Source organism: Pongo pygmaeus, chromosome 1 (assembly GCF_028885625.2).
Source record: "Pongo pygmaeus isolate AG05252 chromosome 1, NHGRI_mPonPyg2-v2.0_pri, whole genome shotgun sequence".
Taxonomy (NCBI): domain Eukaryota; kingdom Metazoa; phylum Chordata; class Mammalia; order Primates; family Hominidae; genus Pongo; species Pongo pygmaeus.
The window spans coordinates 209,948,098-209,961,651 of NC_072373.2; the positions used below are offsets into that span (position 1 = coordinate 209,948,098).

The 13,554-nt window shown below is 38.9% G+C and overlaps 1 protein-coding gene across 27 annotated transcripts in view; it reads left to right on the forward strand.

The window, feature by feature from the left end:
* The window catches only part of EIF4G3 (eukaryotic translation initiation factor 4 gamma 3), a 361,242-nt gene that overhangs the window by 332,988 nt on the left and 14,700 nt on the right, over positions 1-13,554 (forward strand). For all 27 annotated transcript variants that reach the window (XM_054502694.2, XM_054502727.2, XM_063667500.1 and 24 more), the window contains 3 exons: positions 7,081-7,206; positions 8,647-8,728; positions 11,136-11,234. In XM_054502694.2, coding sequence (XP_054358669.1) covers positions 7,081-7,206; positions 8,647-8,728; positions 11,136-11,234 — 307 coding nt within the window. The remainder of the gene's footprint in view (positions 1-7,080; positions 7,207-8,646; positions 8,729-11,135; positions 11,235-13,554) is intronic.

The following is a 13,554-nucleotide window of genomic DNA, read 5'->3' on the forward strand; positions in this document are numbered from 1 at the left end:
ACAGAGCAAGACTCCCTCTCAAAAAAGTTTTCTTTCAGGCTGGGCATGGTGGCTCACACCTGTAATGCTAGCACTTTGGAAGGCTGAGGTGGGAAGATCGCTTGAGCCCAGGAGTTTAAGACCAGCCTGGGCAGCATGGTGAAACTCCATCTATATTAAAAATACAAAAATTATCTAGGCATGGTGGTGTGCACCTATAGTCCCAGCTACTTGGGAGGCTGAGGCAGAAGGATTGCACCTGGGAGGTCCAGACTACAATAAGCCATGATCACACCACTGCACTCCAGCCTAGGTGACAGAATGAGACCATGTCTGGGGAAAAAAAAAAAGTTTTCTTTCAGCAATAAGCTAGATTGCTCTGCATTAAGGCCATTTGAACCAGTTAGTAAGATACTTCAGCAAAAGTTGCTGTGGTTATTGATTTTTAAGGCCAGGATGGTTTCCCAGTTTTAAAAGAGAAGCCTCCAATTCAGTCCAGTAACTAGCCAGTGCAAATGGTAAGAGCAAATAAAGGTATGTACACCCTCACAATCAGATTGAATATGGTCCTCCCAGCAGACTTGAAACTATAATTTCCTAGAAATAATACTGTTGGAGTGACGAGGATATCCATTTATAAATAGTTACTTATTACCCAGAGATTATGCTACATTCCTCAGAAAATTCTGGAAATGATAATGGTAAATGATAATTTACCATTTTCTGTCTCTTCAAACTAAACTCAGAAGTTGATTCATATCTATAAAGATGCCCAGAAGCATAGTCTACCTTTATCGGCTATAATTGAACTTGTGAGATACTAGCTTAGTCTCTAGGATATCTCAGACATTTGCATTTCTCCCTTTGTGGGATTCTCTGAAGAAAAAATATCATAACCAGACATGGTGGCTACAGTTTTGTTGTTGGTGTTAGAATTGCTGTTGCCAGCAATAATTACCACACTACTACCTTTTATTTGGACATAAAATGAGGTTAACACTTCTGTCTCAGCAGTTACTTCATGTTTCACCATACCTGCTTCCGTCTGCAGCTAGAGGCAGTGCAGTGTCTCCAGGCCTAACCTTTGATGCTTAGACCTAACCAGTCTTGGACCTTAGACCAAGACATGTAAAAGTTGTATTATTTTATTCTAAATGGAGATGCCTGACAATTTAGTGCCACCTTTTTCTAAGGGGGAAATGTAGGTATTGCTTCATGTCAGTGTCCACCAAGAGCTTTCTTGCAAGCAGATCAGAATTTCACAATCCCTTCTAAAGCCTGAGTTATAAATGGTTCATACTGTCTAGAGAGGCCATTTCATTGGAGCCATGAAGATACCCTGTCTTTTGCTTCTTTATTCTTAACCTACAAAGATAGTATTGTCCTTCCATAGTATTGTGGAAGAGCCTCTGAGATCAGCTGTTTTGGGTGCTGCTACTGCTTAGATGTCAACTTGTGAACAGTTGGGGAAACAGTTTCTGCCTAGCTCGCCAAGCCAATGATAACTCTGGGAAGGTTAGAAAGCAGAAAGCCAGCCAGGCACGGTGGCTCACGCCTGTAATCCCAGCACTTTGGGAGGCCGAGGCAGGCGGATCACGAGGTCGGGAGATCCAGACCATCCTGGCTAACATGGTGAAACCCCGTCTCTGCTAAAAATACAAAAATTAGCTGGGCATGGTGGCGCATGCCTGTAATCCCAGCTACTCGGGAGGCTGAGACAGGAGAATTGCTTGAACCAGGGAGTCAGAGGTTGCAGTGAGCTGAGATTGTGCCACGGCACTCCAGCCTGGCAACAGAGTGAGACTCCTTCTCAAAAAAAAAAAAAAAAAAAAAAAAAAAAAAAGCAGAAAGCCTCCAGGTATACTGGTCCCTGGTGAGCTAGCTACTAATCTGCCATTTCTCCCTATAGTTCTCTTTAGGGTATGCACTGCTGCAAAGTAGTAAAATAGACAAAAGTTTCAAATAGGCTTTATGAATATAGCTTTTAGGTCCTTTGGAATTTTCCTTACAAGATGTTATATCAACTATGAGCATAATAGTTGCTGTATGTAAAACATACCTCCACAAAGAAAACATCAAGCCATCGTCCTGATATTTTCAGGACTTGAATCTAAATACTTTATGACCCTGGTTAGGTTGGTAGGTAGATAGGTAGAAGCATTATTATATAGGTACATGCACTTCAAACAGTGTGTTGATAGTCTTTTTATATCATGATTTCAGAAAACTTTTTAAGAACTGTCTAGTAAATATAGTTGAGTGCAGTTTGCTGTTAGTCACAGAATTGGAATGACTTTGAAAGTATAATAAACAAATGCAGACCAAGGTTTTAAAAATTAGAGTGGACAATAGACACAAAATATGTACCCTAGAGGAAGATTGATACATTAGTATTTCACTTTGGGAGATGTTTGTTAGAGAGGAAATTCTTATCTCTTCCTTGACTACTTTTCTGGAACTTTTATTACTGCTTACAGCAATTCTACGTTGGTAAAAGACCCTATGTAGGCTGGACATGGTGATTCGTTCCTGTAATCTCAGCTACCAGGGAGGCTAAGGTGGGAGGATGGCTTAAGGCCAGGAGTTCAAGACCAGCCTGGGCAACATAGCAAGACCCCATCTCTAAAAAAAATTAACAAAAAAATTAGCTGTGCATGGTGGCACGTGCCAATAATTACAGCTACTTGGGAGGCTGAGGCAGGAAGATTGCTTGAGCCCAGGAATTCAAGCTATAGTGAACTGTGAGAGCATCACTGCACCCCAGCCTGGGCAACAGAGTGAGATCCTATCTTTAAAAACAAAAAACACTTTGGGAGGCCAAAGTGGGCAAATTGCTTGAGCCTAGGAGTTTGAGACTAGCCTGGGCAACATGGTGAAACCCTATCTCTACCAAAAAATACAAAAACTCTCTGGGCATGGTGGTGGGTGCCTATAGCTGCAGCTACTCAGGAAGCCGAGGTGAGAGGATTGCCATACTGACCTTGTAAGATGACTTGGGAAGTATTTTCTCCACTTCAATTTTTTGGAAGAATTTGAGAAGAATTTGTTCTTCTTCAAGTGTTTGGTAGAATTCAGCAGTGAAGCCATCTAGTCCTGGGCTTTTTTTTTCTCTCTCTGAGATAGGGTCTTGCTCTGTCACCCAGGTTGGAGTGCAGTGGCTTCATTGTGGCTCACTGCAACCTCAACCTCCTGGGCTCAAGTGATCCTCCCACCTCAACTGCTCAAGTAGCTGGGACAGTAGGTGCACGCCACTGTGCTCAGCTAATTTTTTATTTTTTGTAGAGATGGTGTCTCACTATGTTGCCCAGGCTGGTCTTGCACTCCTAGACTCAAATGATCCTTCCGCCTTGGCCTCTCAAAGTGCTGGGATTACAGGTTTAAGGCAGTGTACCTGGCCATGATTCAGTCTTGATTTGTTGTATATATCTATGAGTTTATCTGTTTTTTTCTAGATTATCCATTTATTGTTTATAGTAGTTTCTTATGATCCTTTGTATTTCTGTGGTATCAGTTGTAATATCTCCTCTTTCATTTCTTATTTTGAGTCTTCTGTCTTTTCTCCTAGTCTAGATAAGGGTTTCTTGATTTTCTTCATTTTTCCAAAAATACAACTCCGAGTATCATTGATTTTTTTTTTCTTTCGTTTTTTAAGTGTCTATTTCATTTATTTCTGTTTAGATGTTTGTTATTTCCTTCCCTGTGCTAACTTTGGGCTTAGTTTGTTCTTTTTCTAGTTCCTTGATTTGTAATGGTATATTGTTTGAGATCTTTTTTCTTTTTTGATATAGATGCTCATTGCTATACATTTCCCTCTTAGGAGCACTTTTGCTGCATTCTATAAGTGTTGGTATGTTGTGTTTCCATTTTCATTTGTCTCAAGGTATTTTTTAAAAATTCCTTTCTAATTTCTTCTGTGACCTATTGGTTGTTTAGGCAGATGTTGTTTAATATTCACGTATTTGGATATTTTCCAAGATTTCTCCTGTTACTGAGTTCAAGTTTTATTGTATTGTTATCCAAAAAGATACTTGATATGATTTCAGTCCTCTTAAATTTGTTAAGTCTTGTTTTGTGGTCTAACATATGATCTATTGGGGAGAATGTTTAATTTGCACTTTAGAAGAATATGTATTCTGCTGCTGTTTAATGGAATGTTCTGTATAGTTTTGTTTGGTTTAAAGTATAATTCAAGCCCAATGTTTCCTTACTGATTTTCTGTCTAGATGAGTTGTTCATTGTTTAAAGAAGAGTATTGAGGTCCCCTGCTCTTGCTGTGTTGTAGTCTGTCTTTCCCTTCAGGAAATTAATTGCCCTATGTTTTTAGGTACTGCAATTTGAGGTGCATATGTATTTATAACTGTTATATCTTCTTAGTAAATTGATTCCTTTATCATTACATAATGACCTTTGTCTCTTTTTATAGTTTTTGACTTAATGTCCTTTTTGTCTCGTATAAGTGTAGCTACCCCTGCCGGCCTTTGATTTCTATTTTCATGAAATACCTTTTTTCTTCTCTTCCTTTTCAGTCTATGAATGTCCTTACTAGTAAAGTGAATCTCTTATAAGCAGCATATGGTTGGGTTTCATTTTTCATTTATTTATTTTTTAAATTTTGAGAGAGAGTCACACTCTCTCACCCAGGCTGGAGTGCAGTGGCGCAATCAAGGCTCACTGCAACCTCTACCTTCTGGACTCAAGCAATCCTCCTGGGTAATTGGGACCACAGCCATGCATCATGATGCCTGGCTAATTTTTTTTATTTTTTTATAGAGACAGATTCTCCCTACAATGCCCAGGCTGGTCTCCAACAACTAGGCTCAATTGATCCTCCTGCCTTGACCTCTTCAAGTGTTGGGATTACAGGCATGAGCCATTGCACCTGGCCGGATCTTATTTTTTAATCTGTTTAGCCACTCTGTCTTTTGATTGGAAAATTTAATCCATTTACATTTGACATAATTATTGATAGATAAGGACTTGCTACTGCCATTTTGTAATTTGTTTTCTGGTTATTTTTGATAATACCACTTTCAATTGTGGTAGCATTATTTTGCTTTTTTGAAAGATTTCTTATCAGAACTTCACTGCATTAAAATTTTTAAATATTTTTCTTTTAATCATGTATCCCTTTCTTCAGTTAAAATTTTAGACAAAAACCCAGTATATAAAATGAAGTGGAGCTTTTGTAGTTGAAATGGGCGGAGGGATATCTGCAGTCTCATCTACGTAGACCTTACCAAAGTTCAGTCCAATGGCTGTGGTTTTTTCCTTCCACTCAAAGAAAAGCCTGACAGTCCAATGACTGTGATGGTCACTGCATGCCAAGAGGCAAGGGTATGATGTAGCTCTGTTTCATTTTGTCAGCTTTTAGAAAATACATGTGGTGCAAAGCATTATTATAGGCTATGTAGTAGTGCAAAGACATAAAGACAGTTATTACCTAGGTGCTTCAGCACACTTAAGATTTTTCTTTTAGAATCACGCAACAGGATTTAAGAACTCTAAACCTGAAAAAAAAATAAGCTTCTTACAGGCTTGTTCTATGGAAATCCTATGTTCAGCCAAAAAGGTTTTTGTTAGCAGTATAGATTTGACCACTGATTGTGTTCTGTGGACTGTCCCATGATGAACTGACTGATCAAGGCATAAAAAACCAAGGCAAGAATATGGGTATATTTTATTTGTAATGAGATAAAATATATGAGATAAAAATAGCAGCAGGTATACTGCTGAAAGACCGGCATGGCTACAGTTGTCTCTTGGGCCCATTAAACAGCTTAATTTATGCTGCTAGCCCACAGAGCATGAGTTGGCAGGATCAGGTGGTTAACCTAGAAATCCTGGAGTCCAGCTAGATTATATTCCATCAGTGGTACATTAACTAAACCCAAAGTATGCACATAATGAGAGAACCTGCAGTTATTTGACATCTATTTGCCATAGCACAGACACTGTCCTCGGCATCAAATAATTGCAAGCTGTGAGGTCAGAAAGTTGGAATTAAGGATTCATGAAGCCCAGAGTTAGATAATATGGCTGAGTTGCAAACTGTTTTGAAATGGCAGCTTCAGAATGGTGAACCTGCCTATTGTGGTAGCTCTTTTTAAGTGAAAAGTTTTAGTGAGATGTAGGCCTCTGAAAAAAGGGTGGCATACTTTGGCTAGAACCTGGAACTGCAGTGGAAAAGCACACGTTTTACAATTGTAGAGATCTGAAAGGGCATGCATACAATTACCACCTGCTCTTAGCTCTTCAATTCATTCCTCCCTTTCCTTATGACTTGCAGTTATGTGTATGTCTCCTGTAGTTAAATTCATTTGCTTTTGTACTTTATTATATATCGTATGTGGAAATAATTAACAAAGTCTTGAGTTGTTTGTTTATACTTCCAAATGAATAGCTATGATTTTTAGCCTATATAAGAGTGCTGGTATTTTATATTTGATTTTCCTAAGTTTTATATTTAATTCCCATTTGCTTGACATTGAGAAATATTTATAATTCATAGCACAAAAGCCTGAAACCATTAGCTTTTCTGTAGAGATAGAACAGTTTGTAACGTGTAATAATGATGATAATGTTAGTAATGTTGCCAGACTCTTATATCCATCCAGTTTTTTCCCCATTGTAAGGTTCCTCAAGGACACAGATTTTTGTCTTTTACAGTAAGTGTTTAGTCAGTGCTTTTGACTGACTCAGAGGATATGATATTCAACTGTGGTGAATTCTTTATAGTGCGAGATTAAATGGACAGTTTTTCCCCTAGAACTTCACAGGACTGTCCTCCTTTTCATCATTTAAGGCTTTCAAATGTCACCTTTATATGGAGGTATTTTCTGACCTCCTTCTGGTACCATAGTTCATGTTCTTCAGAGTATTAGCCCTATTTGCAAGTATGCTTTTGTCTGTTCTAGTCTTTTTCCCTGCGCTAACATAATCTCTTTGAGAATGGTAATGTGTTTACCAGTCACTTTGTGGCTAGACTGTACCTAACGTAGCAGGTGATTAATATGTATTTGTTGACTGATTTTTTATCTCTTTATTTAATTTTAACTTTTGAATTACATTTGCATGTGATTTTTACCCCCTGTTCCTTTTCAGTTTTTCAGAAACTTTGGAATTGGCAGATGACATGGCCATTGATATTCCCCATATTTGGTTGTACCTTGCTGAACTGGTGACCCCCATGTTAAAAGAAGGTGGAATCTCCATGAGAGAACTTACCATGTAAGTTATACTTGTTTCTCTTGATACATATCAGGTAGAACTGACACATAACTCACTTGCTAGCTCTCTAGCATAGTACTGTCCCATTATCGCCTTTGGAGACTCTTGAATGCAGCCTGTGACTCTTTAAGACTTCCGATTTCAGTGTAAAAATGTTACCTTATGCTAGGTCTACACCTGAGATATTTTGGGGATTTGATAGCCCTGTGGTCTGTTGAGGGTAGTGGCGATGATAGATTGGCTCCAGAATCATGTAATTGGAAGATGACTGCTTCTAGAAGCTTAATGTTCATCTGGCTTTTGTGTCTATCATTGCACTAGTGCTGTAAGTAGTTATATTTTCCCATTGTAACTTGTCAGACTGCGATACCCCATAGTACATGCTCATGATTATAATAAAAGGATGATTATAATAAAATAAACTGAGATCTCAAGTATTCCTACGTTTGGATGTGAGTGGGGAATGGATGCTACATTATATAGACCAGTGGTTCCCAAACTCTGTTCTTCGAAACACTAGTGTTTCCACAAAAGTTGTTTATATAGTCAAACTTTGCACATGGTCACGTCCCTTTTCTTTGAGAATAACAAAACATACTTAGCATATTAAAGTTTATGACAGTCCTATAGTAAAGCAATAAATAAAAACTAGTTAGCTTTGTTTAATTCAGCATTGCCTCACTTAGAGTATAGATATCCTATGGAACACAGTTTGGTAAATACTGATTTAGACTATTAAACAAATTGGCCCCTTCGCTGTTTCATCCATAATTTCATCTATAAAGAAAAGCTTCCTTTCTTAAAAATACTTTATATATGGCCAGACGCGATAGCTTACGCCTGTAATCCCAGCACTTTGGGAGGCCGAGGCGGGCAGATCATAAGGTCAGGAAATCAAAACCATCCTGGCCAATATGGTGAAACCCTGTCTCTACTAAAATGCAAAAATTATCTGGGCATGGTGTTACATGCCTGTAATCCCAGCTACTCGGGAAGCTGAGGCAGAAGAATCGCTTGAACCAGGGAATTGGAGATTGTGGTGAACCAAGATTGCGCCACTGCACTCCAGCCTGGCGACAGAGCGAGACTCTGTCTCAAAAAAAAAAAAACTTTATAAAAGCATCACAACTCCCTGTTACCTAAGGTGCTTCTCGTTTTAGCTTGAAGCAGAATTTACATAAAGAAACAGATTACCGCATTTGATCTTTGTGTTGCTTCTGTCACTGAAGTGGTTAAAGAAAAAGGTAAAAACCAAGAACTCGCATGTACCTTTTCAGGAACTTCTCCTGAAAATGACTTAGAGCATGTCCTGGAGCTTTGGCTTGCCCAGTATTATGTAGGTTGCACAGTATCTGGTTTTTGGTCACACATTGTTTGCCTCTTGTTCTAGAAGAAAGGATTTCTTTAGAGATACTTAATCACTGCTCCTATCTTTTACAGAGAATTTAGCAAACCTTTACTTCCTGTTGGAAGAGCTGGGGTCTTGCTTTCTGAAATATTGCACCTACTATGCAAACAAATGGTGAGTGTTACACTGAGTGTCAGACTCAACAGTATTATTAGGAAGGGCAGTGATCTTGATCTTGGGTTATCTGTGAATAGCTTAGGTCTCAGGGTACAAGTAATTAAGAGTGAGGCCTCTGCTTCAACCCAGTTTCTTTCTGAGGTGCATTTGTCCTTCTGTTTGCTAATATCTTGGGGAAGAATTATCAAATCTCGACTAGATTTGGTATAATTCTAAAGAATCTCAAGACATGTTTTATTTGTGGTTGATTTTTTCTTCCTTTGAAACAAAATGGGTATATCATTGATATGTTTTAATAGATTTCAACGAAAAGCTCCATAGAGCTGGAGGCTGTCAGTCTATAACGTCTATGGCAGGCTGTCAGTCTATAAAGTGGGAACAGATAAATCTAAACCAATAATTTCAAAAGAGTGAAAGTGCTCTGTTAGAAGTCTAAGAGGTTTGGGGAAGTGTTGTGGCATCACAAAGGGAGTGAAATGTCTAGGATGAGGGGATGAGAGATGTCAAAACAAAACAGAACTCAGAAATGAAGATGCTGGAGTGATTTCTGACTTACTTACGCCTGACCCAAAGATATTGGATGATAGATTTTAATGTTTAAAGTCAGTGTTTCATTCCTCCCTCTGATACAGAAGTCCTGTATCCCATTTGTGTGGTAGTTATTCATAAACAGATGCACTAAATATCCTGGTCTCTAGTTCTGTTGACTATTTGTTAATACTACTCTTTGCTTAATGGCACTAAAATTTTTACTGAACCCTAGTTTTTATGTCCAAAATTTCCCCTCTCCAACCTACTTGTCTTTAGTCCTTATTTAAAACTCATATTCTGGCCGGGCGCGGTGATTCATGCCTGTAATCCCAGCACTTTCGCAGGCCGAGGTGGGCAGATCACGAGGTTAAGAGATCGAGACCATCCTGGCCAACATGGTGAAACCCCGTCTCTACTAAAAATACAAAAATTAGCTGGGCATGGTGGCACGCGCCTGTAGTCCCAGCTACTCAGGAGGCTGCGGCAGGAGAATCGCTTGAACCCGGGAGGCAGAGGTTGCAGTTAGCCGAGATCATGCCACTGCACTCCAGCCTGGCAACAGAGCGAGACTCCGTCTCAAAAAAAAAAAAAAAAAAAAAAAGACTCACATTCTTGCTGGCGCAGTGGCTCATGCCTGTAATCCCAGCACTTTGGGAGGACGAGGCGGGTGGATCACTTGAGGCCAGGAGTTGGAGACCAGTCTGGCCAACATGGCGAAATCCCATCTCTACTAAAAATACAAAAATTAGCCAGGCATGGTGACAGGCACCTGTAATCCCAGCTACTTGGGAGGCTGAGGCAGGAGAATCGCTTGAATCTGGGTGGTGGAGGTTGGAGTGAGCCGAGATTGTGCCACACTGCATTTCAACCTGAGCTACAGAGAGAGACTCTGTCTCAAAAATTAATAATAATAACTGAAAACTCACATTCTTACTAACTTTGATGTATAGAAACAGCACAACCCTACGTCCAAATAAAACTAAATTCTTATAGAGTGTAAGCTTTGGATCCAGATGGCCGAGTTCAAATTCTGGTTCCACTATATTTTCAGCTATGCCTTGGACAAGTTACTCTATGAAGTAATTAATACATACCTCTCAGATGACAACAACAGCCTCAAACCTGGCATTTTCCTTTGTCACTGTAACTTTCTTCAGGTAGAGAACTTGTACCTCTTCATTTTTTTCTACCTGACAACAGCTCTTTTTTCTTGTCTCTCTTGGGCTCAACCTTGTGCTTCTTGCCCTTGAAACACTTCTCATTCCTGGTTCAGGAATAACAACTGCCTTAAGCCTCCTTGTATCAGGCAGCATGGCTGTGATCTATTATGAAGAGGGATTCTAGTGAGGCTTCTTGAATGGCTTTAATAGCAGATACATACAGAGCTATCTAGGAAAAGACACAGTGTGGAATTTATAAACTCTGTGTATTGGACTTTTTTTGATGTTTATAAATCCCAGATAACCAGCTGTAGCTCCCCAGATTAGTCACCTCTTAAATAAATTATTTAATCTTAAGCAGCTGTACTTCAATTATTCACCATTATATTTATGTGCATTCAGACATCTTAGTTTGAAAGTCACAAGTCTTAAGAGATTAACTTTTTGTCAGCGAGGAAAAGTTTGTTTTCGAGACTGGTCTTGCTGTGTGTGCTGCCTGGGCTAGACTCATACTCCTGGGTGAAAGCTGTCTTCCCACCTCAGCCTCCCTAGTAGCTAGGACTACCGGTGTGCACCACCATGCCCCGCTGGAGAAGTTTTGATTTTTCAGCTTTTTGGGGTTTGCACTCTTTGACTTCAGGCAAATCTTTTTTTTTTTTTCTGTTTCTTCTTCCACTGTGAAAGTAAATGGATTGGATTTCTCTCTATTTTAGAGCCATAAGAAAGTGGGAGCCTTATGGAGGGAGGCTGACCTCAGCTGGAAGGACTTTTTACCAGAAGGAGAAGATGTACATAATTTTCTCTTGGAGCAGGTAAGAACAAGTCTTATGTTTTGCTGTTTGATAGTAGTTGATCTATTTCATAGAGGAAATGAAGGTAATTTCCTTCGTATTCCAGTCATTAAAATTACATCAAAATAGGAATCTTGGTAAAGATGTCCTTTTAAGTTCATGCTTTTAAAGCCACTCCAACTGTGTAGTCATCAGATGATTGATATTTAAAAAAAGAAAATGTAAAAGACTTAGCAACCTGTAGAAAAACAAGCTACAGCAAGCAGAAATGAAGTTAACAAATAAAGCAGGGTGACAGGGCCAAAGCTGTCTCCTGATTGCTGGGTCTGATGGCAGGCCAGAAGCAGCCACAAGTTATTCTGTGGGGAATGGAGACCATTAATACCCTTATAAGGTAGAAGATTGGAGACAAGCTTATAGCTTGAAACTGCACAGGTAAATAAGTGCAAGGAAGTAGACACAGTCTCATACCCAGAACCTTAGCTATCCTGCCTACTGACTGGTAACTAGATCCAGAAATCTACAAAACAGAAGACCCCATGGTCAGTATAATCTGGTCCTATAGGAGGATTTGTGGGCTGTTAGGTTGAGGTAACCATAAAACAAATTAGATCAAGAAAAGTAACAGAAAGAAAACAAAACTCTCTCAAAACGTTACTGAAAATCAAAATCCTAGAACTCATGAGGAAAACTAAAGCTAAGACAGCCAACAAAATCAGGAATAAGGAGAAAAAAAAATCACCATAGGTAAAAAGAGAACAAGAATGCAATCTGAAAATGACTTTAAAATAAGTATGTTGTTCTGGATAAAGATATTATATTAGGTTGCTATGGACATTAGCTTTCTTTTTGGTTGTAGTCTGGAACACTGAAGAGCATTCTTGCCACAGCAATAAGAACCTGCATGAAGCATAACTTCTGATGTGTTACTGGACTCAGAAGAGGTGGAAGTAATTTCCTTCAAAGGGACAAAAAGAATTAATGAGGGGGAAAAGCCAGAGATGAAACCTGAACTATGAATAGTAATTACATGTGAAGGGCATATTGCCCAAAGGACACATAGCCCAGTGGGAAGATACTATTACAAATGCCGTCAGATGTCATGGAAAAAGTTGACTTAGTCCCAGTTCAGTATTACCTTGGCTCCCAGAAGAAGCAAATCAAAATGCTCTTTGGAGAAACATCCTCAACTTAGGTCCCCTTATTTTCTACAAATACAAATTATTTAAATATATGAGTTGACACTTGGTGTTCATTTAACATACAATTAAAGAAGTAAAGATAAAAGTAAACAGACAATAAGTAGTAGATTTAGACCCCATGGACTTGAGGTAATGGAATTATCATTCAGAGTATAAAATAACACTATATTAAAAGAAGGAATCACAAAAATGAGCAAACAAGAGACTAGTCAAAATGGTTAAAGAGATTTGGAAAAAAAAAAGAAAAAAAGAAAAGGTTGGGTGCAGTGGCTCCTGCCTATAATCCTAGCACTTTGGGAGGCTGAGGCAAGAGAATCTCTTGAAGCCAGGAGTTGGAGATCAGCCTGGACAACATAGTGAGACCTGTCTCTACTAAAAAAAAATAGCTAGGTGTATTGCTGCACCTGTAGTCGTAAGCTACGCGAGAGACTGAGGCAAAAGGATCACTAGAGCCTGGGAGTTTAAGGCTGCAGTGAGTATCTATCACACCACTGCACTCCAACCTGACAGACAAAGCAAGAGCCTATCAAAAATAAAAAATAAAAAATAAATTAAACAAATAAACAAAAGCCACACACACACACACACACCAAAATCTGTAGGTAGCTATCTAAGATATGTTAATATGTTAGGAGATTTGGAGGAAAGAATGAGAGAACATCTAACCTATCTAATTGGAGTCCCAGAAGGAAAATTAGCCTGAATGGAGAAGAGGCAATATTTGAAGAGACAGTGGCTGAGACTTCTAGAAGTGATAAAATATACAAATCTATAATGAAAGCCCATATATGCCATACAGGATAATTATATTTTAGTAAAACTGCATAATACCAAAGACAAATGAAAGATTTTAAAGAAGCTGGAAAGAAGAAGCACATTACCTACCTGCCTCCCCCTCAAAAAAAAATACACAAAAAATTAGACTTTGCAGTAGCAACCATGAAAGCCAGAAGGTGGTACAATAATCTCAGAGTGCTGAGAAACGAGCAGTAAATGGAGAATTCCCTGTGCAGCTGAACTAACCTTTAAGAATTAGGGCAATGCATACTGAGAAACTTAACAGCATACTTCTAAATACCCATGGGTCAAAGAGGAAATCAAACATGACAGTAAAAAACATTTTTAACTGAATGAAAACG